At 46.2% G+C, this 27,829-nt stretch overlaps 2 protein-coding genes across 5 annotated transcripts in view; one reads left to right on the top strand and one right to left on the bottom strand.

The window, feature by feature from the left end:
- Positions 1 to 503: 503 nt before the first annotated feature.
- Positions 504 to 27,829, bottom strand: LOC144173929 (thromboxane-A synthase-like). Of its 4 annotated transcripts, none has more exons than XM_077702274.1 (15): positions 27,527 to 27,828; positions 19,559 to 19,652; positions 18,561 to 18,657; positions 18,018 to 18,070; positions 16,752 to 16,848; positions 15,916 to 16,041; positions 14,940 to 15,174; positions 13,993 to 14,132; positions 13,455 to 13,581; positions 10,802 to 10,886; positions 10,531 to 10,642; positions 8,155 to 8,240; positions 6,202 to 6,342; positions 5,441 to 5,606; positions 505 to 777 (listed from the first exon to the last, which is right to left on the bottom strand). In XM_077702274.1, the coding sequence occupies exons 2-15, from the start codon at positions 19,627 to 19,629 to the stop codon at positions 700 to 702; spliced, it is 1,614 nt and encodes a 537-aa protein (XP_077558400.1). In that variant the 5' UTR covers positions 19,630 to 19,652; positions 27,527 to 27,828; the 3' UTR covers positions 505 to 699. The 4 variants fall into 4 exon arrangements, with proteins under 4 accessions (XP_077558401.1, XP_077558400.1, XP_077558398.1 ...); XM_077702272.1 differs by having other exon boundaries at positions 8,155 to 8,243; positions 27,527 to 27,827; XM_077702273.1 differs by lacking the exon at positions 27,527 to 27,828 and adding an exon at positions 24,155 to 24,400 and having other exon boundaries at positions 8,155 to 8,243.
- Positions 24,642 to 27,829, top strand: part of LOC144173932 (thymocyte nuclear protein 1-like) — a 34,999-nt gene continuing 31,811 nt past the window's right edge. The window contains exon 1 of the mRNA XM_077702280.1: positions 24,642 to 24,678. Coding sequence (XP_077558406.1) covers positions 24,657 to 24,678 — 22 coding nt within the window. The 5' untranslated portion in view covers positions 24,642 to 24,656. The remainder of the gene's footprint in view (positions 24,679 to 27,829) is intronic.

Below are 27,829 nucleotides of genomic sequence, written 5' to 3'. Positions count from 1 at the left end.
CTGCAGTCTAACTCAGAAAGACTATGTCGTCTAAATACCCCCTCCAGACATGCTGTGAATAGTTGTGGTGAGATGGTATCTCCCTGTCTTACTGCTTTTCGGATCGTAAATTTATCGCTTTGCTTGTGGAGGCTTATCCTGCCCGTGCATTCCTTATATGCGTCTTCTAGAACACTTATATAGGTTTTATCTATTCTCTGATCTTTTAGTTCTTTTGAAACGATTGCGGTGAGTACGGAATCAAACGCTTTCTCGTAATCTTGAAATGCATATGTAAAGGGGTCTAGTGTACTCTGCGGATTTTTCTATCACTTCATTGACGACATGGATGTGATCCATGGTTGAGTACCCTTTCCTAAGCCCAGCCTGCTCTCTGAGTTGTTGAGAATCCAGGCTGTCACCTATGCGGTTAGCTATAACGGCTAACTATAACCTCCTGTGACTAACCAACTCAACTCTCGGCTGTGAAATAGGTGTCTCTCAAAGCAAAAGACAGCCATTTGCGGCGTACGCCGAACAAGTTGCGTGCTCTTTATTATTGACACAAAATGAAATGGGGAACCGCCATTTTGTCGACTTGATGGGTATATTACAGACGAGAGTATGTGGATGAGCATGTGCGTTGGCCTTTGTTGCGACCGCTGCGGCAGTAGAGGGCCGCGATCGTCGTACACGTCTATTTACACGATGCAGTGCGACCTAAATGCGCACCGCTTTCACATGCACGCCTCGTTTGATCCGCAGCACCAGTGGGTTCATGTCGATCTCGGCAGGGTCCTGCAAGAGAAGCAGCGAGGGCACAGGCCACGTTTACTTAGGGCAACATTCCGGTGAATACCTCTGTCGTACGTACGTCTGTTCTAGATAGCGGAAGTATTTGTTTTAAGATGAAAGTCTGGTATGTGCCACTACGAAAAAGAGTCTTGGGTGTGCCCAAAAATATGGTTATAAAACGCGACAACAAGCGTGCGGCGTGCGAGCGCTGAAAGGGGGAAAACGAACAGTATCACTGACTCGCTTGTATTCAAGTTCGAAAATATAAAAAAACAGGCCCCGCTTAGTTTTTTTTTTTTTTTACACGATTGGGTGAAGTGGCAAAAACTCACGGTTGCTTCCTCTTTGCAACAAATTAGACCACAGTCATTGGTGGCCGGTGTATCATATACCACGCACAGTCCACAAAATCAAATCCTCATGTTATGTGAGGAACAAATGGCCTGAGGGAGATTCATAAACCCGTGAAGGAGCGTATACCGAGCGAGATAAAGTTAGGGTCGGGATACTTTAACGACATACGCACTGTATTTGCATGATTCTAACGCGCACCTTTTTTCGCATTACCGTCTGACTCAAGACCGAAATCGGCTTTCCATGTTCCTTCCTTTAGTTTTTTTTTAATTCCAGCAGGAGCTGGGTAAGCAATTTTATGAAGCAAAATGATTTTCGCTCCCAAAGTTGCCTGTCGAACAAAATTTCTGCTGGCAGGTACGTGGTGTCATGTCTTTTACACCTGCGCGGTAGAATCGGCCTCAAATTATTTTTTCGAAATTTATTTGAATTTTCGCGAGTAAAGTTACCCGCCCGACAATGGCGGTTGTTCTGATGGAGGCGAAAAGCAAAAATGCCCGTCTGTTCGATATTTCGGCGCACTCTAAAGCTCCCCAGGTGGTCAAAATTAATCTGGAGCCCTCCACTATGGCGCGCCTCGTAACCTGTGTAGTTACGGCGCGTTAAACACCATAATCAATCAACCACAGTCGGGGTGCATCAGAATCGTGCAAAAACTGTGGTTTTTTCCCTCTATCATAGGAATCGGTCAAACACGAATGTGGAATGTGCAGCGAAATCTGTAGCTAAACATGATTTGCGGATCGGCGGCTTTCTTGTGGATGTGCTTGGCGAGCGACGTCCTGCTGGCGGGTCGCTTCGGCAAAGGTGTACTGGCGTCATTCCCGTGACGAATATGACGGCAGTGAGATCTTGGGGTATCGCGGCATAAAACACTTTACTGTTAAAATATAAAACCCTAAAACGCCCAACCTTAAGTACAGTCAAACCCGATTATAACAAATCCGGATAGAGCGAATTATAATGTATATATCGAACAAAAACAAATGAGTTATGAAAATACATGCGAAACATATTCCTTATAACGAAGTTCACACGGGATATATCGAGCTCGATGGAGCTAGAATTGGCGCCGAAATGCATGGTCTCACAGCGGTAATTGAGATGTTGATTGGACGCGGTTGAGATGTTCAGCCTCACATGGAGCGACGTGACGCCCGAAGTTTTCCGTAACTGAAGCAGAGTGGAAAGCCGGGCTAGTTGACATGGTTCGTGACTGCAACTGCGCACAACAAAACGGGACCATAGAATTCCTTCGGGGATTTCCTGAGTGTCGGCGACGGACAGGTTGCCGTCACTGTGAGCCCCTCTAATGCAGACACCGTCGTCGATGTCATGGCAGCTGGTGCTGTTGAAAGCTCTAAAGAGGCAGAGGATGTCGCGAGTGAAGGTGGTCCAATGCTTAATGAAGCGCTTTCGCCAGTTGATATGCTGAGACATTATTGCTTCGATATTGAAGGACACGGACTCGAATGCTGTGCTAGTTGATGCCGCCAAAATGAAAGTGAAAACTAGAATCATTAATTTTTTTGTAAAGTAGATAGTTGAGGTGGAAAGTAGCCTTATTGCTTGCAATAAATGAATTGTTTTGTGTATGGTAACGACATACATCATATTGTGTTGATTTATGCATGCGGGGATGGGTGGTGTCCCGCCTATTGCGGACCGTAACAAAAAAAAACTCGTTGCCGGCGGGTTTGGCTATATCGAACTATTCGATATATCGAACTAATTGCGGCGCGTATTACAGTTCGCTACAACCGGGTTTCACTACATAACGTGCTCTTTAGTACTAAAGGTTGCTTCCCCACAAGAAGACCCTGTGTGCAGGGGTGCACCCGTTACAGGCCGCTTGCTTTGTTGTACTGGCCTCACTTCCGTGACGGATGTGATGTCAGCGAAATCTTCGTGTGTCCGGGAATAAAACACTTTCGTGCAAATGTGCTATGTACACACAGCCAATCTTAATGCGGAAGCATTAATGCTTCGTCACCCTCGACTTCGTGACGACTTCGAACCCTCGACTTCGTCAAAGAATTCTTTGACGATGTCGAGGGTTTGAAGCCAGTCTGGTCTGGAGACATGTTGAATAAGACGCAGACATGACCAAAGTATCCTACCATGGGGAACCTGGCTTCTGTAGGGAAGCCGAAACATCTCTTGTTTGTTGTTTTTAAAGTTTTTAAAGTTTCTTTTGTTCGGTGTCTCCGCTTTATTGCAACATTCTTTGGCGAGTGCCTTAGAGTACCATGCCTTGGATCTTATAGCTTCCCATCGTACCGTTTTACGCAGCACTGAAGCTGTGAAGAAAAGCCGTACGCATGAAGAGTCCGCTTAAGTTGGCGTAACTGCAAGTTCAACCGCAAGCGCGAATTGCTCTGACAAAATGCGACGCATCAGCACCCTCCCCTGTTCACCATTGTGTCCCCAGTCGCTATTCAACGAGAAGTGGTGGTGGATGCGTGGATGGTCCGTATATCTAGTCCTACTTATGTCGTACGGCAAAATTTTTCAACACGAAAACTAAACGACGCGAGTGCGCGTTTGAAAAATATTCGACTGAATTTTATTTATGAGAGGGGGGGGGGGGTGTAGTGAAGAAACAGCAATTTTCATATCATTTCATAGAGACGTTCGCCAAGAAGTTGATCGTAAGAAACATTCGTATTATTCTTTGGGGGTGACATTTGTTCAGGGAAGAAGGCATTAGTCATTGGGGCTGCGTGAACTCAGACATTTTAGCCGTAGCAAAAGGACGGGAGCACAAAGAAGTGAATCAGACAGGACGGGTGATACTCCGGGTCTAAATGTCAGGCGCCCAGGTACCTGCTGCTCCAGCCTACACACGCGCGCCAAAGACTAAGGCGCCAGTGTCAAAGCTTGAGCCGACATGTACCCTGACGTTTAATTTAAAGACCATACACATTTCAGCTGCGCAACAGGCATTATGCGAAGCTTGCTTTTGAAGTCAGTTTTGCCACAAAGGAAATGGCAATGCACGAAATTGTGCTGACACTAAGCTTGACGACTGTAGAGTGGGTGTTTAACGTGGATCGTTAAAGTAATCGCAGATGGTGCGGTTTAACGCGCCGACGCTACACCTCCGCTACGAGGAGTGCCACACGGGCGTCCTCGCTAAATTTCGCCTCCATCGAAAAAAATGTTAGCCGTGGCTTAGCTCGGCTATGCCAGGATATACGTAGCGTGAGCTAAAGTTCAGCTGTTTATTCTTAGCTCTTCTGGTTGTCTAGGATTAGCTTGATTATCACGCTTACTGCTGCTTCAATGACACACACACGGTGAACGCATTATGTGACAGGTGTATATTTATCAAGCGGCTCCGGCGCAGCGTCACCAATCGCCCCAGAGCTGAGCTGGTTCCACGGGCGCGCGCCGGTGTTGCTGCGACGCACGAGCCATAGGTTCCACACCCCGTCATCCCTCGCATATGATTATCAAGTAGACCGGGCCGCCACGTGCGGAACGGAGGTCGGCCAAGACGCTGGGCGCGTGGGGGGTGTGAGAGACGCCTGGCATCTAGCAACGTTCTGTGCGCTGCGTGACGTCACTGCGCCTCGCGCATGCGCAGCACGACTCTCCAGGAGCCACGCGAAACTGCTCACGCTACAAAAGCGGCCACCGCGGCCGGGAATGGAACCCGCGTCCTTGGGCTCAGCAGCACAACGCCTTAGCCACTGAGCCACCGCGGCGGGTGCAAGTAATCACAAAGGAAAAGTGACATGTGCGCTTGCCAGGCAGTCGCTGTTGCGGGCTTTAATGGGAAGGAAGACCTGTGACCAGCGGGGGAAGAAGGGAAGGGGGCTCAGTCTGTACGCAGGTCGTCCTGAAGAGGGATCACTTATAAACGATGTGGACTACGGGTAAATAGCCCGTGCTATAGGCCAAATAAGCTAGTGGGTCGCATGGTCATTCCCTTTTTTTTATAATTATGTAGCTTATTTGAACTAAGTTTATGTTAAAAGTGGTGTCAGTATGGTTTTAACGAGGCAAACTTTCGAATGAACCAAAGGCCGCTTTGCGTGCCATAAACGGTGTCGTGTGACAGTGATATGGGGTCAATGTAAGTTGTGGTGTCGTGGTGAGGAGAACTAAAGCACTGCGTTCATCGTCTTCCTGTCTCGTCAATTTTTTTCGCAAATACTCTCCTTTGCTGGCTCTGGCTGTCACTCGCCTGGTCTCGTCGGGACAGTACTCAGAAGCTGCCCCTCCACGAGTGCTTGCCGGATAAGCCGCCCTGATCATAGGAGAAGCTGACTTCGGGAAGGGTGCGTGCAAGGAGCAGAGGTCGTACCTTGTCGCTGTTGGGCGTGGCCTCGAGGCGGTACTTGCGCAGAATGTGAGCGAGTGTGAACCGCAGCTCCATCTGGGCGAACCGCATGCCGATGCAGTTGCGGGGCCCCGCGCCGAACGGCTGGAACGCCAGCGGGTTCTGCCCTTTCCTCCTCTCGGGGAGAAACCTGCGTACGAACCGCATCGCATGCGTCAGCCGGCCTATCGGCCCAGCATAGTCACTACCGACAACGCTGCCCACTGCGAACAAGGGACGTTTGATTTTAGTCGCAATAGACGATAACAAGCACAATTGGAAAGTTACGCACGGAGTTCACAATAGTGGTCTCGACGTCATTGATAGCTGTCTTTGATAATGTATCAGCCCATTCGCTCCCGTTTACGAGTATAGACTTCATGAGATTCTGAACGAAAATGACCGATTACGAGTATAGTCGTCATCGGTCATTCTGGAGCCCTGACGGTGCTTTTTTGCAAGACACATCAGCCATGCGGTGAAGCCGTCTTAAAGCAATCTTTTTTTACATTGTCAGAGAAATAAAGAACGTTATTTCATTGAAATAATGCTACCGTTTTGTTCAGAAAAAAAAGTTCGACAAATTTAGCGAAAAATATTTTTCGGTAAATTTGGTATGTTTCTTTTTTTTTTTTCACGGTACGGAAAGTGTTAACTGCGCGTGGAACGTAATCGTTCTTGGGAGCAAATGCAACGCTCGTGGCGAAGAACGTGTGAAGCTATTGTGGGAAAAAGGTGTGAATCACCTTTCCGGGTCAAAGGTGTCCGGATTCTCCCAGTTGCTGGGGTCGCGGTGGATGTACTCCGTGGCCGCCATTATCGCCGTCCCAGTCGGGATCCTCAGCTTGCCGTACTGCTTGTCCACCACAGCCTCCCTCGTTACGAACCTGCACGCACACATCAGTGCTGCTCTAGCATCTTCCCCATATCCATTGCTCTACGCTGTATCCTAAGTTCCCACACTTCCCGCAAGGAAAACAAATAAGCACGCACAGTGAGAGTTCTTTTAATGCAGGAGCACCACTCACTCGCTCATTTGTATAAAGCGGCGTCCTCAGAGCAATATAGCCACACAGCGCGACCGAAAGGTATCGGCAAAAGACGTGGCCGAAACATCTCGGCAAACTTTTGTCCCAAAAAATGTCTTCTTAGCAATGCCCTTGTGTAAACTTGTGTAGCCGACTTTAAAAACCTTTGTTTAAGACTGGTTTTGTAATGCTAGCTTTGTCGAATTGTGTATTGCAGTAAGGCTTACACATAAAGAAAGTTCTTGCGCGTCTCGCTATATTATACAATGAGCAACTGCAAACTCAGCAGCACAAAACTAAACTCGGTGACATAACTCCGCGAGAAGTATGCTCACGCATTCTCACGTCGTAGGAGAAAGCTTGGGTGACCCCGTAGTTTTCCTGCTTTATTTTAGTTCATTTCTTTATATTTTATTTCTTGAGGCCACCTTAGCATTGTCCAGATACGTTTGGGTCCCTCCAGCGAAGCGCGTAAGGACCTTCCAAAAAAAAAGCAACCCATCCTCGAATTTGCGACTGCTTATGACATTATACGGGCTGTGACATTATACGGGTCTGATATTATACGAGCTATCTAATGCATGGCCTAGTCGTTGTATAAGCGTTAAGGAAAGTTAGAAAGAACTGGTAAATGGAAGTCAAACTTTCCACGTCATAGCGCAGAAAAATGTATCTCCACAACAAACACAAAAAGAACAGAAGGGAAAATTACAAATTCATTTTTTGACAAGTGGCTCTACCTTTAGAATCTGAATACGCATATTGCTTATTGCATTTTTGTTCCTCTGATATTACAAGTGTGCCGGGAATTTTATTTACTTCTTTTGGGGTGAAGCTATGGTCGTCCGCATTGTGGTGTGACGGGAAGTTGCCACTGAATGGCGTGACGGATATAGGGGCAAAATAGCTCTTATTCCACCTTCGAAGGCAATGCGGAAACTAACAGCCAACATTTTGCTGTTTTTGAAGGGGCGTCGGAAGCGTTCAGTTTTCCTGTTCTTCATTGGCTTGCTAATTATGCAGACGACATTTTTGTTTCGCACTCTTTCCGGCAGGACCAGGCAAATGATAAGAAAAAAGACGCAAAAAACAACAAATCAACTCAAAAGAAAAATTGGAGATGCAGTTGGGGTATTCTACTTAACCTTCTGATACTTTTTTTATGCGTAGGCATTGTAAATCTGCTCAATGTGTCAAGTGCAACTGCCGAGGCCGCGTAAGCTTATTTAGAGCGTCACTTGCGACGGAAATACAAATACCCCGGTCGTTATTCGACGATAAGCAGTTGTCTCATCTGTTCCCGTTCCCCTGACTAACCTTAAATTTCGCGGGGGTGGCCACTTCCCCTTCAGCCCCCGCCTTCCTACGCATGTGGTACGAACCACTAGCGGGAAAAACCTTCCTTCCAATTGTACGCAGACATGATTAGAGTTTACCGTGGAAATGGAGGTCAATGCCAGAGAGCTCTTGTTTTATTAAAGCATTGCAACAGCATGCTGTCACGGCGATTAACTGGAAAAATGGAATCATTACGTCGCCACCTCCGCGCGCGTCTGTGTGAGCGCGCTATTATTATGGCTACGCTGTTACAAACAAAGTTATTCCGTTCGTCTCGCCGACTTCAACAACTCCCTCGCACACGAGGCGGGCGCGTGTGCAGCAGGTACTCACGCAAAGATTGGCGGGTAGAGGCGCATTGTCTCCTGAATGACGCAGTTGAGGTACGGCAGCTTCTGGATGGTGTTGTAGCTGATCTCCTCCTGGCAGCATGCGCAGAAAGAGAAAACAGTGAACACGGAAACTAAAACTTGTATCTGAATTGGCTGCGTACAGATTCATACAATGAAAACTGCGCAAAAGAAGTGGACACAAGAAGGAATTAGACGCGGCGCAGACTAACTATTGAGTTTATTGAGAGTAAAGAAACATTTATATACGCGAAAGAGCGCGAAGAAATGTGCATACTGCGCATCTACAAAAAGAAAAAAAAAACTGACGGCTAAAAAAGGGAGAATAGAGGGGAAACGATACGGCAAACAAGCAAGGCATTTCAATGCTACGCATGTGCATGCAGCCAAAAAAGAAAGAAAGAAAATGCCAACGCAATCAAAGACCTTTAAAGTCACACTCAAGAAGCGGGGCGCAGAGATGGAGCTGACACGCGCATTGCCTTTCTTGAGGATCCCGTATACCTCCAAAATTTCTCTCGTCCGCGCATCCTTGCAACGTCCTGACTTTATTCCTTGTAGTCCTTGAATTTAGTTGAGCTGGTGAGAGCGTCAAAACGGATCGGCCTGTGAGCGCTAAGAGGATCATACGTCACATTTACTGAGTCACGCAACCTGTGGTTTTTATTCGTCCAACTTTTTAACCTCACGCCTCTCCTAAGAATTTGGTTTTCGCAATTGAGAGAGAGAGAAGTGAAGTTTATTTGCCATTGAAGATAAGTGCAATTCTTAAAATATACAGACGATGGTCCCAAAGTCCCATGACTGTCTAAGAAAATTAGTGGCAAGCCCATTTCGTCGAAAAACCCAGTGCCATTCCACTTTGTGGAGGTGGATGACCAACGCAGCTGATCTTCCACTTGTTTGTGGCTTATCGGTTGTCCACAAACTCTCGCTCTAACTGCGCCCTCGCGCCCGGGAGGCATTCAGCGGGATTGTGAGTAGGCTTCACTGAGAAACAGATAATGTGGTAAAGCCAGCTTACAAAAACCAAGCTTGCACCTATTTTTAGGGGCGAAGCACCTTAGGATCCCGCTTTGTCCGGGGCTTGGCGTTCGTGTACACAGTGTTGCGCATGCGCGAGGAGCATTGGGCTGGATTGGATCGGATTGGAATTGTATACACTGTACACACGCGCTGTCACTCATTTACATGCGCGACTGGGCAGTGCCACGGGTGATTTACGGTAAGAACGATCGCCAGTGCTTCGCCCACTCGTCATGATTCACTTCGTGGAGATGCCTGAATTTTTTTTTTAAAGTCGGTCTTGCCTCTAAACACAAATGCATTGCTTGGGAGACGTTTTTTAGGGGCAATATACGCATCTCATATCAAAGTATGAAGCGCCCTAGGCAAACAGATGACCAAAGGGAGAGAGGGTGTCGAGGTGAGGAAAAGTTGTTTTTTGTTGCCCGGCTTCACCGGGCAACAAAAAATGTGGTAAAGCCAGCTTACAATAACCAAGCTTACACAGATCTCTTTGATGTTGGCTTCACTATTTAATGTTGGCTTCACTACGTTTTTCATGCGCAGTATACGCCATCTTATGTCAAAATAGGAAGCGTTGGAGGCGAACAGGTTGCCGAAGAGGGAGGGTGGGCCGAAATGAGGAGGGAGTGGCTTTTCTCGTCCAACGGAAGCAAATAAAATTAAAGCCGTTCCACTCAATGTGAAAGCTGTCGGAAGTGCAGAGCAGTGGTTCGCCATAATGGGCTGTAGCGCCGTTATCGGCTTACTGCTACCACCCTATGCGATTCAAATTTCCCGCCTGCGCAGTGCTTGCGCGCCCCCTGCCTGAAACTGCGCCAGCGGGAGTTCAGTTCTCTTTGTGCTTTTCTGCCCGCACGTGCCGGCGTTGCACGGCCACATTTTGAGTTTACTATCGTAAATTTAGTGTTTGGGGAGTTGGTGGTAGTGAATGCGTTGTATCAGCAGCTTCTTGACGTAGTTTGAATGAGTCCAGGATATAAGGCACGTTCGTAACCTTCCGTTCTGTGTCGGCTTGGCTCTGTTACAAAAAAAAAAAAAAGTCGGCTTCGTGGCTCAGTTGGTAGAGTACCGTGCACCTTGCGTTCCGCCCGCAGAGTCGTAGGATCGAAACCTGGCGCCGGCAAGTATTATTTTTTTATATAGTGTAGGGGGAGCGATGCGGACGCGGACTACGGACGCCAACGCGGGTGACATCGTGAGTTACTGAAATGCTCTGCATTTAAAAAAAAAAGAGGGGGGGGGGGGGTGAAAGAAGTTAGCCTATGACAGCGTCGCCGTAAAACGTATTTCGCGGGGATGTTTGCCCCCGGCAGATAGACAGATAACTTACGTCGTCCGGTCCCAGTGCGGCCATCAGTTCCTGGCGCACCTTCTCTTGCACGTCGGGGTAATTGACCAGCATGTGGGATACAAGGGTGAGGGTGTTGCTCGTCGTCTCGTAGCTGATGGAACAAACAGAGAAGAGCGGCGTGTACACTCGCAGCCACGGGGACCGAGATAAGCGGCGGAGAGGTGCGCTGCGGCCACGGGTCACGTGCCAACTGGGCTTATCAGGTGAATCACTGCGACCACGCGCGCGCTTGGGGGGAGAAAGCACTCACCCGGCGACCAGAACGAGGAAAGCGTTCTGAGTGATGTCGTCATCGTCTAGAACCGTCTTGCTCAGGTGCAGGAGTCCGTCCGTTGCTGCGAAATAACGGACCTGTTATCAGCTAAGGACCTTGCTGTCAATTTTCGAGAGCTTCTGAGCAGACTGTCTGAGGCATGGGAGGCTGTCATTGTTGCGGGAGCTTCTAGCTACGCCGACCATGTTTAATTGAAGGAAATCATTGATTGATTGATTGATTGATTGATTGATTGATTGATTGATTGATTGATTGTAGGGTTTAACGCACCGACCCTAAAGAGGCGATGACGCGCCGTAGTGGAAGTCTCCGGATTAATTTTGACCACCTGGGGATCATTAACGTGTGCCGAAACCTCGAAGACTCGGGCGTTTGGCAGGAAATCTTCCCGTCTTACGTATAACGTCGGACATTAGCGAGAGCAAAAGTTCGCTTTTTTCGAATTGTAGGTTGGTCTTCACAAAAACCTGACCTCGCTTAAAACTTAAAAGTTGGCTTCTGTATTTGAGATGAGAGAGCGCCCGAAATTGTTTGCAAAATATGCCGTTGCATCCACAGTTACTCAATATATACAGTTGCGAAACTCCTCTTCAGAATCCGGGCGGCGCTAGCCATAGAGATAATATACTGGCGCTAGCCCCCCTGCTCCGTGGAAGCTGAGGGGCAAGTCGACGCGCGCGGCACGATACAAAAACTGAGCTTCGCTAAACTATTATTATTCAGATTTTTTTGTAAAATAAAGATTGCTTTTTAAATTAGAATACATTAATTAGGTGAAATTTACTTGTGTTTTTGCGGCTTTTCTTTTTATGACTTACGGCAGCATCCGCAAGCACTTGAGTACTACTTCAACGTTCTGCCGACAGATGGGGCCTATGGAGAGTTTCGCAACCGTTACATATCCAGTAACTCTGGTTGCATCCTGTGTCTGTCGCAAGGCCGACATGAAAGAATTGTGTCTGTTTGAAGTCACACAGTATAAGAGTAAAAACGAAAGTGAAACGCCGTTTTCTTTTAGAAAAAAAAAAAAAAATCTCTACATAGCCTCAATTGAAGGAAGCACATTTTTTTCCATCCAGCTTTTATTTTTTTTATTCCACTCACAAAATACGCGCTGACGATGGTGATGGCACCTTCAGCGGGCCAAAATTTTCTACCGTCAAGCTTCTGAAAAATGAGACATCAGACGAGGCCAGATACGGGGAATGCGAAGGTCGAAAAACCAAATGAAAACCAAATTAGTGCAGTTTCGCTATTGAGACGATCAGTTTGTGGGGTGACGCGTTATCTCGGCGAAGTATGTCTGCTTTTGGTCCACACTCTACGGTCGCGGCATCCATTGCGCACACAATTTTTTTCGTGCGTAATTCCTTGTGAAAAATTTTGTGCACTTTTTTTTTTTAAATTTGAGCTACCTCGCTATCGGCAGCTTCGCGCAGTCATCCAGCGGTCCCGCGAAACAACGCCACTGATTTCTTCGTGATGCACAGCGTAGTCAAAACTTAGCGTCAGAGCGAGCTTCACCTTAGGTTGATCTGTATGTATGTATTTATTGTACTTAGGAAAAGGAAAAGCCACCAACAGGCGTAATTTGTCTCGCCTAGGGGGCGGACACCGGAACGCCTGCTGGTGTAGGGGGGGAGGGGGAGGATAGGGAGAAAAGAATACATAGGAATAGGAGGATAGGGGAGAAGGTTGACAAATGATCTGCGCTAATATTTGAATTTGTCCATCCAAAAATAAACTGTTTTCAGCGATGGTGCACAATGCAGGTTAGCTTCACCCAACTCAGCTTTGGTCTGCGCAGAAGTCCATTTCATTAAAAAGGTTTTATCTCTGCGCGGGGCTCGTATGATTCAATTTTCGTGCTCGTCTTGGACTTGAAGCACGCCACCCTTGTCCGATACCTGGCCTGAGATAGACTAAAGAGAGGGAATGATTACGAACCACAACGTCACCACACAAATTGTGGTGTCATTTCATATACATTTGCCAAATTTATCAAATGACCCTCGTACTGAAAGCTGTATACTGCGTTTCAATTGTTGTAGGTCTTGCAGTGAGGCTAACTTATGACAGTTGAAGGTCGTGCAGTAAAGCTGACTTATGGCATACATGAGAAGAACTTCTTGTTGGGCTAGTTGGTGAATAGATGCCATGATTTGAAGCGCAACAAAAACACACGGACGAAGAACAGAAGTTGGAAGTTAGCGCCTGTCTCGTCTACTCTGTTCATCGTCCGTATGTTTTTGTTGCGCTTCAAATCATGACACTTATGGCATACATCTTCCACTCGTCTGTCCAGAGAAGGTGACTCGACAGTTAGCTTGCGTCATTGCAAAGTCCAACCAAGTGCTGTTGACATCGACGGGTAAATTGCTCTGCTGTCTCTCCGCTCTTTCTAGCACCGTCTCTCGTGTGGTCAAATGAAGTTGAAGGTCATTTCAACCGTTTTCACCATATTTTTCAATTACTTTGTATTCTTTAAGTTCATTAATTGCGTTCATGCTTTAACGGGTGTATGATTAATAAAGCGAGTATTAGTAATGTCAGCTCGATAAAATGAACGGTGAATACACGTATGAATATATTTCATCGGCTTCTTTAGCTGCTCTAGCTGTTGGCTCACATGCGTTCCGCTTTAGTTCGTGCTCGTTGTCGTCCGCGGCCGTGAGCTGGTCCGACGTCACCACTCCAAGGTCCACAGTCGAGGACTTGGCCTCAATCATCAATTGCAGCAGGTCTTTCTGTGGAACCTGCCGAAGGCAGCAGACGACGGGTTAATCATTCAGTGGAAGTGTAAATATCCTAGAATGTGAGCAGCAAATCTGAATATTAAGTTGGCATAAATGAATCAGTGAAATCGGGTAGGACACATTCAACCAGTGAATGAAAAAGGAAATCAAATATAGATTCAAAACAGAACACATAGTAACACATTTAGGCAACGCGAACCCCGGCAATCACTGGTTTGTTATAAAAACGTTTCAATGCAGGATACGGCGCGGCAAGTAGAATTAGATTAGTGAATGCATTTTATTTTTAGGAATAGGTTGTGAACATAAAGGACTGCAGGGAAATTAGCTGATGTAGCCAGTTGTTACGTGAGTGTCCATTCAGCCTTACGGTTCGGAACGTCTTAGAACAGAAGTGTTCACATAGCTTACCGTCTTGTCTTGTTGACGCTGCTTGACGATGTTCCCGCACTTTTCTTGGACCTCCTTGAAGGGGTGAACGCCGTTGTTTGTTCTTGACATCCTCCAGTCGTTCAAATACCTCAAAATGAATCCCAACTCGGGAAAAGATGCTGAAATAGATACGTTGGAAATGAATACTGCATAGCGTTTTTACGCACTGTCGTTTTACACTTTGGTTCCTCCTAGTGGGAGGAATATTTTCCCAACGAAGTTCATATCTAACATAAGAAAAAACGAGCACACTGGATAATAAATTCAAGATTTCACTAAAACGAATGTAGATATAAAAAATGAATGCAAATGCATTCAATACGGATTTATTACAGACGTTTTCTTTTTTTTTTTTTGTAAAAAGAGCAGGACAAATGAAAACTTTGCGATTTACTAGGGAGAAAGAGAACGACAGAGAAATGACTTCAACAGGTATGCGGATCGAGTGAGTCGATCGTTTTAACATTCTCGTGTTCCACATAGGTAAGGAAAACAACATAAAGCGAAATCGAGTATTCTGTGCCCCTCATGTCTCCCTGAAAAGTGCCTTATTCGCATAATATTTCATTGCGTTTCATTTGTAAAATGAAAAAAAAAAGTTTTAATTCAAAGCATGAAGTAACCGTAATAAGAGTGCTGTCGTGCTTGGAGTGTTATCTATAAAAGGTACGTATAGATGTTAATGTGGCAAACGTAAATAAACATAGCAAAACAGGCCCCGCTGCATTATGACCATCGTCAGCCTTCTTACTCAATGCTCACAACGATGATGACAATGGCGTGGGCCCTGATATAAAAACATATGGTCAGGTTTTCGCCAGACACACATCACATGCAACGATAAAACGCAGCGTTGCCCATTGTTTTTCTTTTTTTCTCTTTTTTCCTCGCGCCGTGTCGTCCGATTCCCGTGCCCCCTCGCTCACTCAGGAGGACCGCAATCCAGGAGAAGGTGCTGCTGAACAGCAGGCGGCTGCTGACCAGCAGGCTGTGCTGCGGGTTCTTCTGTATGTGGTACTCGATGCCCATGGCGCTGCGGCAGATCACGTCCAGCGTGAGCGCCTGGTACAGGTCGCCGATCTCGAACTCCTCGCCCGAGCGCGCGTACTCGTCGATCGTGGCCTCGAACTCGCGCACGCTGGACACCACGCCGGGGGTCAACTGCGGACCGAGACAGGGCTGGTCCGGACAACAGGAAGCCTTCGGGCCCCTAGGCGGGCGTCAGATACACTTCAACTCTTTTATCGAGTTGCCTTGATCTAAATGTATTCAAGTTGCCGTTCAAATTGAACATTTTTTGTTGTTTCTTGTCAACAAAATTACTGTTGACCATTCGTTGAAAAAGCCGCGTAATCCACAAAATGCAGAAATTAACCGTCTCATTGGGCAATTATATAGGTAAGCGAAGGTAGAAAACTAGCAAGGAAGCTGCATTGCGCACGGAGCCTTTATTAATTCTTGAACACAGCCGCAGTGGGTACGTACGATGTGCTGATGCGTAGTGGTCTTTTTTTAGGGCGAAATCATTAAATGGTCCACTAAGATGAAAAGCCGGCGTCCGGCGTCCACGTCTGTAGCTGCGAAATAGCTCCTTAAGTAGCGCCAGGAGAATAACAGTAAAGAAATTGTGTCGAAATGTAAATTCGACAAGTTTCAGTCTGGATGGGAATCGACTCCAAACCACTATGATGCGAGTCGAACTCGGGACTTGTAGGCAAGTCACTTGTCGAAGCGTTGGCACCGGACCGAGGCTGCTGCCTTGTCCAAAGTTTTGTATCGTATGTGCATAGCCACCTGCACCTCGAGCCGAGAGATGTTATTTCATGATTTCGTGTCGTCCTGCTCCTCACTAATCACAGGAATAGCCGAGTGAGTGTCGTCATCAGCCCAGTGATTGCTCACCATTTTGAGCTTGTTGGTGGTGAAGGACGGCGTGAGCACGCTCCTCACTTCCTTCCAGCGCTTGCCCGTCAGCTGGATGAGGCTCTTGTTGTGCGGGCTCGGGGGCCTCTTGGACTGGAACAGCAGCTGTGGAAAAGAAGCCAGCAATTAGTATCCGAGCAGGAAATTCGACAGCAAGAAATATTCGGCGTATTCAGGAAGTCACGTCTCAGTGTATAGGGGTTCGTATACTATAGGTAATTATCACTGGCGTACGCGGGGGGGGGGGCGGGGGGTGAAATTTTTGAGAGGGGGTGATTTTCAAGGCTGGATCAACCAGAGCCATTTTTTGTTGTTGAGTTTGTTTTCGTTGATTGATTTTGTGGGTGTGTAATTAATATTATTTGGTAATTTTCCTTTGTTATTATTTTCTCAACGTTTTAAGTGGGCACGGCCCCCCGCGAAGCAAAATCCTGCGTACGCCACTGGTAACTATGTCTGCAGTATACTGGTGCGGCTGTTTGAAAAAGACATTATATCAGAGTAGTTATAACAACTTGTATGCATTTTTCGCTGGTGCTGTGCCTTGCTTCTGGCTTTACGTGTTTTTCGTACATCTTTTTTGCCCAATTCCCTGCCTGTTGCACGTGGCCGTTCAAAGATTATTGAAATCGCGCCCAACAAGTTATGCACGCCTCAGATCAATCGAGTTGCAGTTTTACTGACAGCCAGCCGTTGTCGCTGCTTTTTTTGTAACTGCGATTTGAATCATTTTCCCTCGGCTCCGTGAAGTGGCACTCTTTGCCGTATTTCGAAACACTTTGAGCAGGGCCAACGATCACGTTTAGTGTACATACGCTTCGGTCGATGAAATCCTGAAAGTCCTTCACTTGAATCATCTTGAGCAAGTCGAGGTCGGCCACGAGCAGCACCGGCCGGTAGCCGTTGAAGTACCTGTGCCAAGAGACAAGGGGCGAGTGAACACAGCTTGCTTATCGCTGGTTGCTGTACTAACGTTATTTCATGGGTTGGCTTCGACATGCGCGTCAGATCCCGGGAGTGTTTTCACCGGGGAGCTTTTTCCTACTCCTCACTTAGGCACACCTCTTCCTTCGGCCACCTGTTCGCCTCCGGCGCTTTATATTTTGATATAAAATTGCGTTTCCTTGAACCTAAAAATGTCTTCTCGGCTATGCATTTGTGTTTAGAAATGAAGCCCACTCTAATAAGACTGGTGTAATCTTGGTTTGCGTAAGCTGGCTTTTCCACATCGCGTGTTGTGCAGTGAAGCCTACTCGTAAGGGAAAAAAGACGGTGGCGCTGGGCGCAAACGTGGCGGATGAAGACCACCGACGACAATCGGGCCGCGATCACGGCACGATGCCCGTCGGGACCCCGAATGCCGCTAGGCGGGAAACGCAAGGCGTCGGCGTGGCTACAAATTTGCTGAACGTTTTACAGGCGCGACGGCGCGGTTTGAGTGGGAGTTTGTGGCCGACCAATAACCTACAAACAGCTCCGCTGGACATCCACTTGCACAGTGTGAAATGACACTGATTTTTTTCTTCCTTTTCCTGGGGGTGTCTATTCGGTTAAAGACGTCGTAATTTGTATTTCAAAGGGTACTATTACTCGGGTCATGCAGGGCAAGTGAAGTTGGTCGAAGACAGGGTAATTAATGTGTAGGCCTTTATGAAGAGTGTTCGCATAGCCTAGCGTTTTTGCTTAGTGTGAGACATAGGCTACAGCCATGCGGGAAAAACAAAAAGATAAGCAATGAAGAACTAGAAGTAAAAAAAAGCAATTGACGAAAAATTAGAGGTTTTTGGGGGGGGGGGGGGGGGGGAAGGAGGGTTACGCTCGTAACGACCTCCCAACAAGAAAAATCAGGAACTTACATTTAACCGCCGAGTAGCATGTCGTTGTAGAAATTCCGGCAACAATCTCGGCTTTCTCTTCTCCTTCTCTCTCTATCATATGTGAATTAAAACTCCCTGCTCCGCCAATTCATCTTTCTAGCTTAAGTGGAATCTCGTCCCCACACCTGTCTCCTTTTCTTAGTGTGCGTGACCGCGGACGACAACGACCCGCAGGAAAGGCAGAACGTCGACGTGATCACTTACCCGACCACTTTCCCGTACTTCTCGATCCATTCGCGATATGCTGCCACTGGTGTCTAAAAGGGACAGCAAAAACGAAGTTAGGCTGTGGGCGAGTGAAAAAGGATATAAAACAGGGTTAAGGATGCCACAAACCGCACTTCCCAACAAAGTTCCCGTAAACAGGCCCTATAATATTAACATGCCTATTATCTGCCCAATACGGCGATGCTCTGTCCAAATATAGTAGGCGCACACACAGTACGCGGGGACAGCTTTTTTGTTCCTGTTTAATTTTTATTTTTGCTAGAACCTAAGGCCTACGCACCAAGGCGAGCAAATAATGTTTTTTGAGGGCAATTTCTCTTCTCACCAGTGAAATCACTGAGCAATGAAGCGTCATTGCTTCTTAAATAAAGCCAAGTCAACCCTTATTAAATATACAGCCAATTACTATAGCCATGACAAGTGATGCATACGAGCAATGCAGAGAACTCAGTTGTGCCGCTGTCCTGGCAGGACAAGGCGCGTTTCGCGGTCACAATTGGTTCCGGCGTGTCTGCATACCTTTTTGTAGAGCTCGTTCATGTTTCCCGTGATGATACTAGGCTCTGGGCCGGGGATTCCGAGGTCCTTGAAAAAGCAGAAGTGCTGCTTCCTCTTCCTATTTCAGGGCAGAAACGAAAGCGCACACGCATATGAGTGCTGAGCGTTTACAGCTAGCGCGTGTCGCGAATTACGACGTCATGCGCGAGCAAATTGCATGACGTCGAAGCGCGAATGAGCATCGAGGACTCGCGAGCCAAGTTATTACAAAAAATACACCTTGGTGGGGCCTTTCCTTCTCTTCGCATGCGTGCGTGTGTGCGCGTTAATAATTTAGGGCTGTGTTATCGGTCGCCTGTATTACCAGTTAATCGAGTAATGTTGTAATAAGTTAATACACTGAACCCGCGTGAACCAACTGAACCAAGTGTAGCCTCTTAAATTCTGTACGGATGGAATAATCCACGTGTTGGTAGCATGTTGACGGATTTCAAGCATGAAAGCCGCCGGAAGCTTCTTGCAGTAGTAATAAAAGCAAGTTATTGGCAGGTTTCTGTTTTGTTCAGTTTTTTAAATATGAAAAAAAAACCGTTAGAAAAATTGTAAATGCACGCATAAACATCGACTGTGGTGTTTTGACATGTACGTATGTATATATGTATGTATGTATGTATGTATGTATGTATGTATGTATGTATGTATGTATGTATGTATGTATGTGTGTATTGTACTACAGAAAGAAAGGAAGGTCCACCAGCAGGCGTAAAGTGTCTCGCCTAGGGGCGGACACCGGAACGCCTGCTTGTGTAGGGGAGGTGGGATAGGGAGGAAAGAGTACATAGGAATAGGGGGATAGGCGATAAGGTTAACATGGTACATATATACAACACAAATGGGATGACTGTTTTCTATTTATTTATTTATTTATTTACTGTGGACTAGAAAGACCATCGCGGCTGAAGAGCATGGACAGCTTCGCTGTAATATGTACAAGTAGTTGTTGTGCCTTGTATACTCACATGTACCAGTGTACCAGCAGCAGAAGAAAGGACGCGACGACGAGCTGCCACATGGCGTCTCCAAGCTCCATGGCGGCTCCAAATCGATGTCTCTCTGCGCACAGGCAAAGGAAAGGACGCACGCTTTATTCACTGGCTTGATGCTGCTCTCTTGTAAACGGGCCTCTTCTGACGGCTTGTGTGCCCGAAAACCGCTTCCCTACCACTTGAACTCACAGTCGCGGGAGCAGCGTCATTACGAGGTTGTAAAAAAAACCGCAGACTGGTAGCAGTGAATTATCCTCACGGTGTTCGATTAGCAGGATGTATATCATTCAGTTAAGGATGAGCAGGTCAAAACGTCAATCTCTGTCACGCTTGCTCTTTTCCCACTATTACACATACATAAGAATAATGTATAATACAGGGCCATCGATTCTCGGGGTAAAAATGGTTTCACGCAGTTTCTCCTAAAAAATTCTTCCATTCACCAAGATAATTGTTATCGCAAAAACGGCTTGTAGTCACTAAAGCGTATCTATGAGGATTAACTCCCGATAAGGACAAAAAAAATCGCAGGCCGTCTCCACTAACGTGAAACCTGGGGAGGGGCGAAGCATGCAGTGTGTAATTGTATTCAAAGATTGTGAGTCTCTTTCTTGACACACGGCCCGCGCTGATTGGGCGCAGAAGAAGCGCTGGTGGGAGGCGAAATCGTGCGTTTACTGAGGCGGTGGCGCCCTCTCTTGCATTGAACCGTATTTAAGCAATTAAATGAGAGACAGACTGGCCGTAAGTTGTCTTCGTGTCACACGCCGCAGCATACCAAGTATGCTTTACAGGAAAAAAACCTGGTGTTTGAAACCAATTTTGATATGGTAATTAACAAATTTTTGTTATTATTGCAATTAAATCCTGATTATTCCTCTATTTTATATTAGTTTAAATCATGTTCTGAACATGTTTTATCCATTATACACTTGTTTTTTTTACCATCGTTTGACAACTTGATTTACTGTGATGACATGAGACGGCACCGACAGGAGACACGGACAGCCCGAGCCCCTAAGATGCTTCGCTCTTGAAATGCCCTCATAGTGAATCATTTGGTCATTAAAAACTTCATTGGGGCACTTCAGTCTGGTTGCGGGCTCTGAATGCGAAAACACTATGACTTTCCCAAAAGCGCTCTATGGGGTCACGAGGGGCGCGCTTGCTATCGTTTTGTCTTTTATTCCTGCTCTTGGCACCATTTCGTTTATATCTACAGTTCATCAAAAGTCATGTTCTATGTGGCTTCGGCGTGACGTTGTGCAAGTCTCTTGCGTCTCCCCGCATTGTACACGCGTTTTTCTGGTTATCCGATCTGGAGAGCACCAAATTTTTCTCCTCACGTTACACACAATGCTTTCACAATAAAAGCTTTGTGTAAATTGGTGTACAGGAAAAATGTACAGGAAACATAGGCGGAGCGGCGAAGGGACCGCGTTTTATAGCGCGCATAACGTTGAGGGGACTGCGTAAGCCGGTCCCAGTCGATGACGACGTTGGCGTACTTGTAAAGCGGCGTGAACTCTAGGTGTTTGAGCCAAGCGTGGATGTTGCTTCGCCGGAGAACGGCACACCGGTTATATGCGCAGCGCGCTCGAAGGAGAGGAAACTGCGGAAGAGAGAGTACTGCACATGCGCCGGCCCCAGCGCGTCTGCCGCGGCTGTGACGCAACACAATCCAACACAATCCACTTTAACCCAATCCAATCCAAATCCAATCCAATCCAAGCCAAGCCAATCAAAGCCAATCCAATCGAATCCAATCCAATGCCCCTCGCGAGTCGCGAGAGAGGCTGCGTTCCAATTCGTGGACAGCTTCGTAGACAGCCTACGAAGCAGTCTAACGACGTCTACAGGCATAGAGTTAAGTCTAAAGGAATAAAATTGGAACGGCGCCGCGGTCGCAAGCGCAACACCAGCGCAGACGACAGCGTCATAGCCAATATTCTTTCCTCCATGGTCATAGCAGACATGTTGATTGCGCAAGCCGCAGGTTTCGTAGCTATTATTACCGTTGTTATTACAAACGTTACGTAATTAAAAAATTAAACAAAGTCATCTTCATCATTAGTAACTTATACTAAATATTTAAATAAAGGAACAAGTGCTTTTGTTTTAACATTAATACGCAAAAAGGTGGCGCTGGCGTCACTTATTAGTTTAGACAGGAAGGTAGCCTGCATCGTTGCTGACTTCGATGCTGTCTCCTTGAATCAGTCTTCGTTGACTGCTTCGTTCGAATTGGAACGGGGCTTAACATGGCGTACTGTCCGCGAAGACGGCAACGAAGCTGTCTAAACGGTAAATTGGAACGCACCCAGAGTGTTCGCCATATAGATAATATACTGACTGTGTTCGCTATCGGAGAGGATAGGGGGTGAGCGGCGGAGAGCGCAGTTGGCGCGGCGAGGAGAATGGGGGAGGGGCGGACAACGCCGACGACGACGCCGGAGGGACAAGGCGAGTGAATCAGATGCTCTGCATCTAAAACTTGCTTGGAAGGGAGTATCGCACGTTCCTGCTTAGCTGGATTCGACAAACCAAAACGCTATAGACACACACGAGCGAATTCCTAGGGGACGGGCTACCACAGTCCTACAGGAAGTGCTGATATAGTCCCTATAGTTACATCCCGCATCAGCGATCAGTTTTAAAATATGACCGGAAATGTCGACTCGTCCGAAACGCCCGCAAGGTTTGCAAGTTCGACAACCTTGTTTTCATGCTGTCACTAGCTCTTTTGCATACATTTAATTTTGCGCGGCAGGTTTTATTATGTAATATAAAAAGATATCACGATCACACCACACGCTATTTTCGTTTTTATGAAAATAAAACCACAATTCCGGAAAGATGTCACTTTTAAATCTGATTTCCCATGGCTCGCAACTTCTAAGAAATGACCGCTGATTATCCCACCCCAATTTACAAAATGATCAAACGGGTGACCAGTAGTATACGTAATGAAGCAACACTGGATTAATCGTATTATTATAGAATTTTTGTTTGCTTAGTGGCGCTCTTTGGCGAAGCCATAACCTTCATACCAACGTCTAAACCTTAGTATGTACATTTAATCAAGCTACTTGTGAATACCATGGCGCATGTAAGGATCGGCACAAAATTAAAATTACATAACGCGAATAATTCTTCTGGCGTGCCTCAGGGCAGTGTTCTGGCTCCGTTATTGTTTTTAATATTTATTAATTAATGATGTAACAGATAATATTGATGTAAATATCCAATTATTTTCGCAGATGACTGCATTCTTTATCAGGAAATTAGAAACAGAAATGATCAGCTGAACCTCAACAACGCCATTAACAAGGTAACATTGAAAAAAAAAACATTGAAAAAAAAAACCGTTTCTATGATCGTGACACGCAAGAGAGTAAAATTTAATTTTTCCTATCAAATTTACGACTTGGTTCTTAAATCAGTTGATAAATATTTGGGAGTAATAATTTCGTCTAATCTTAGCTGGACTGCACATGTGAAGCATGTAACATCTAAAGCCTAAAAGAAGCTTTTCTTGTTGAAGCGTACTTTGAAAGAAGCCGCGTACGAAACAAAGCTTCTCGCGTATACTACTTTCATATGCCCAGTTCTGGAGTACGCTCTGTCTGGTTCCAGGCTTCAATGCTTTATTGGAAAGCGTGCAACGTAAGGCCGTGCGCTTTATCTTTAACCGGTACAGGCGTAGTGACTCTCCAACGGAAATGTTACATCGTGCGGGCCTTAGTGAACTGGAAAAGCGTGCCAAAGTGAACCGTTTGAAGCTTTTGTATTTACTCTATCACAATGCGTTAAAGATAAACTCCGATACCTACATTCGAGCCAGTAAAACCCGTCCTACGTGATACAAACATTCACACACACTTTAAGAATATGTTTGCAATAACGACACATTCTAATTTTCTTTCTTTCCTTGCGACACCAGAGAGTTGAATTTATTAGATCACTCCATTACTGAAGAAACAACAGTAGAGAAATTCACTTCTCTTGCTGAAATTGCTGTCCTTTCTTGATAACAGTTTTGCCATGCTACGCTATTTATGTGCGTGGATGTGTGTGATTTCGATACCTTTTTGAGCAAGCGCTATCTTTTCTTCGCCGTTTATCTTTTTTGCCTTTATTGTATTGTATATTTTCCTTGTTACTGCAAACTCTGTACTTCGTGTCAACCTTCGCTATACGTTTTCGTTAACTATTGTGAAAAAAAAATGTTCTACATGTGTTCTTTGACCATGCCTGCTGCTATAAAAATCCCAGAAGGGATTGACAGTATGAATAAAAATAATATAAATGAATTCTCGCAACTCGAACCTTTCTTGTTTAGAAGCCCTGGCCGCGGCTGTGGGCGATGCGAAGTCTTGCAACAACGAAAAAAAGTTACGGCGAAGGTGCACGTCGTCTGGACCTTTACACCGAGCAGAGTGCTTCATTATGAGTACCTACTAGCGACCCTATAGAAGACGCACGCGTGGTCAGAAGAAGAATAACAAAACGTACGTCGTTCGGATGCGCGGTGCGCACTTTAGACGCAGTTTCAAAACGGCCACTTACTCAATGCACCAGGGTGTGAGCAGCTCAGTTGACTCTCGATGGGGATGGTTGCGCGGCGAATATATAGGTCCCCGTTAGCCTGTTGCACCGCTTCGCCCAAATGTCTGTCACTATTGTCCGCTGATAGCGTGCGAGAGCGAGGTTTTGCAAGGGGAGCGGCCGTGACGGGAAGATAGGCTTGTGTACGAGCGGACAGTGGCAAACGCCATTAGGCGATCAATTCGTGTTGGGAAAAGGCAGAGTCCTTGCTTTCAATCGGAGATAGGCTCGGCGTACTCCACACCGCGTGCTTGATCTTGCAAAGAGGTTTCCGGGTACGCACAGTGATAAGTAGACGGTTTACCCTGCACTGTCGACGCGCAGGGCCCGTGAATGATTGGTGTATGCACCTACCCCCGCTCCCTCTCCCCAGGCGCATTATTGTGCGTCACTGCATTGCATTTCAAGTCCACCTGTACGACGGCGTGGCTCACATCGCCCTGTGCAGACAAACTCGAGACCAATGAAGGCAGGTTGTCAAAGGGGTACGTAAAACGTGCGTTTCATTGAGGATGTGGCAGCGAGGACGCCAGGGCGACTCGCCGCGCCGCATCCCACAGGCGGCGTCGACAAAACGAATCGCTTGTTTCCGCTCATTTCCTCCGTATTTCTGCCGCTTGCCGTGCGCAGCTCGCCAGCCCGCGTGCCGCTGTGTGGCGATGTTGTGGTTGTGCACGCTGGCTGCCGAGCATGTAGCTGCCTCTCGTAATGCAGCACGGCGAGCAGAGGCGCTCACCGGATATGGACTGTCGGCCGAGCGCGCCTGAGCGCACACATTCGTTCGGGTGGCGCGGCAGGTCGCGCTGTGCCTTCATGATTGATCCAAAGGACCGTGAAGTCAAAGCTCGGGGTGGAGAGTGCTTTTTGACGGAAATATAACGACCAGCTGGCGCAGACACTAATAATTAACTGCTTAATGTGGGCAGGTGCAATGCCCAAGAGAAGGGAATGGTACGAAGATAATTACGGGAAATCGCTGCCTCCACGGTGTATCCAGTTTTACCTGTGAGCGCAGTGTTGTTTGTTAAGTACGAGGCCGGCAGCACGCCGGATTTCTTTTTGATGGAGGCGAAATACGAACGTTCTCACATCAACGCAGTTTCTCTGCCCTGTTAAAGGAGCCATGAAGAGAAAATACAACTTCGTGTAATTTGAAAGAACTAGGATTCAGTATCTCACTCAGCTCAGTTACAGCCCCAAAAGATGTTTTTTAACGAAAAAAAAAGCAAGAAGTTTTCAAAATTTTTCAAATTTTGCGCCACAGTGACGTGTTATGAGCAAGAATGACGTCATACGGGCCAACAATAAAACGTAATTTTCAGTGCGTTAACTGCACGTTAGCATTCAAGTGTGATGAGGTCAAATTGAACTAGAGGCCCCATTACAGACGTCCAGTCATGTGTCGTCGCGACAGGTCAGTTAGGCGGCCGCCAATCGCACAAACAAGGTTCCGTGACGTCATAGAAAAGTTGCGGGAAATCGGCTAGGGGGTCACGACTGCTTCACACGTTTTCTTTAATATCTCCGTTATTTGTTCGAAGATTGCGATGATATTGGTATCATTGTTATCGGGGCTAAGCAGTCTTTCCAATAAACCCAACTTGTATTTTGTCTTCATGGCTCCTTTAAGTACTTCGGTCGTGTAAATTACTGTAGCTCTAAACTACGGTGCAGCTAATACTGCTGGTTTCGGCGCGTTAAGCTCGCTATAGCATGTTTAGCAGCTTCGAGGAAAGGGTTGTGTTAGTAAGTAATCATTAGCACGAAGTTTTATTAGTTATTCACATTAGCAAGGTCCATTTGCCTACCCCTGAAAGTGCGCCCATTTTTGTTTTTAAGTTATAACTATGCGGGTTACTGGGCTATATATCAACTGTATGTTGACCACGGAAGGGATCACAAACCCGTTGTTTATACCGTACCCCTCAGCAACGTAGGAAGTGCGATCATGAATCCGTGGCTCACAATTTTTAACGCTATCCCCAAATCCTATTCTCAGTCTTGGTAGTACCAGAGGTTGCTATTTATTTCCTACCAAAAATATATGTTATGCTTCCAGCACTGCGTGTATAATACTGCTTAAGTAATACAAACAGAACTTTGTCAAAATGAAATCAAATTTGAGTGTGTTGTTTGTTTTGAATGCCAGCTTCATTTGAAGAACAACCTACGGCGTTTCATTGGCGCAGCTGAGAACTGTGGAACTGACCAGGAATTCATCCGGACCGATTTGGAACTTATTGATCAGTGATTGACGAGGCTAGTTTTATACTTTGACGTGTGGGCTTTGACAAGGTAAAATTTTTCGAAACAATTTAGTGTCGGTAAGTTGCGGAATTCTTGTTCGTGCGAACACATGTGGTACTTGTGCCTTTCCGTGCGGATAACCAATTGCGCCCCGGATGTACATTTTTTTTTGCAGGAGTTAGTTTAACAATGGTTTGATCTTGCAGCCTTGAGAATTTTTTTTATTTTTGTACATCAGCGTAATGCGAGAAGAGCGGATGCAAGAATGGTTCTCACGGTAGTAGTGCGAACGTTGGCACCATTCAGGAAACCGTCACATTCGTATAAACGTTCATAAGTCATGTGGAGGGGAAAGCGAATATTTTTGCTTGATTTTTGCATTGAAATGAAAATTAAGCCATCTTCTAAACGGAGAATAGGGTAAGAAGCGCCCCGTCGTTACCTACGTAATAAAAAACGAATGAATCACAATTAATGTAAGCTTCGCCTCTACACACCTGTGAATGCAGCAAAGGCGCTTTTCAAGGGGAAGAACCATTTAGCGGCCGAAGTAACAAACGTTTGTTGCTTTAACTTTCCCATTGTCCCACTACTGCACTGGAATTAAAACGATGTCTAGGTATGAACTTGTTTCGGATTGAACCATCGTTGTGACCAGTTCTGACTCCTAACAAGCTTGAAATTGCCAGCAGTACGCATGGGATACTACCACATGGTATCTAGACTAGCTTGTTATAAATCTAGCGAGCTAGAAAACTGGGAGCAATATCTGTCATAGTGATTTTTTCTCTACAATTCAGATAGTCTAACGTCGAAAAAAAACGAGTTGGCCCAACTGCATCAGTTTAGATAAAAAAGCAATGACAGCGATATTTTACTTTTGTAAGATAATTCACAGCGAACAGATAAAAATAAAGTAATACTGGAGAATTGTGGGCTTTTTTTTACAATATGACTTCTCTGAAATGCTGCAGATTGCTTTATTTTCACAAAAAAATTGCTTGTATTGGTAGAAGCGGCACTTGGAGACAAGACAAGTCGCAAGCAAAGACCCGAAATACAAGAAGACCAGCGTCCTTCACTTACCAGCGCAAGGAAATGTGCAGTGCCCTCCCGGTAACGAGGACAACGGTTTGTGGTGTCTTTGGGGTGCAGCTCGACATACAGGAGTACAACTGCCACGGGAATACCCTTCAGTATTACCAACTGTTGTCGTTAAAGCCACAACCACTCGTCACAAAATACAAAACTAGGAATGAGTTCAAGACAGTTGTCAGCGCTTTCTAGCTGGCAGCAAGTGATGATAACGAATAAACAAGGAAAGGCTTCAAAATCTCTCGGTTTTTCGGAGCTCGCACTCCTGTAGATTTCGATGTTCTATGGGGAGCG

This window comes from Haemaphysalis longicornis, unplaced genomic scaffold, assembly GCF_048455015.1.
Source record: "Haemaphysalis longicornis isolate Haplotype H1 unplaced genomic scaffold, Haemaphysalis longicornis Haplotype H1 scaffold_3, whole genome shotgun sequence".
Classification (NCBI taxonomy): domain Eukaryota; kingdom Metazoa; phylum Arthropoda; class Arachnida; order Ixodida; family Ixodidae; genus Haemaphysalis; species Haemaphysalis longicornis.
This window is presented reverse-complemented; position numbering and strand designations above follow the sequence as displayed.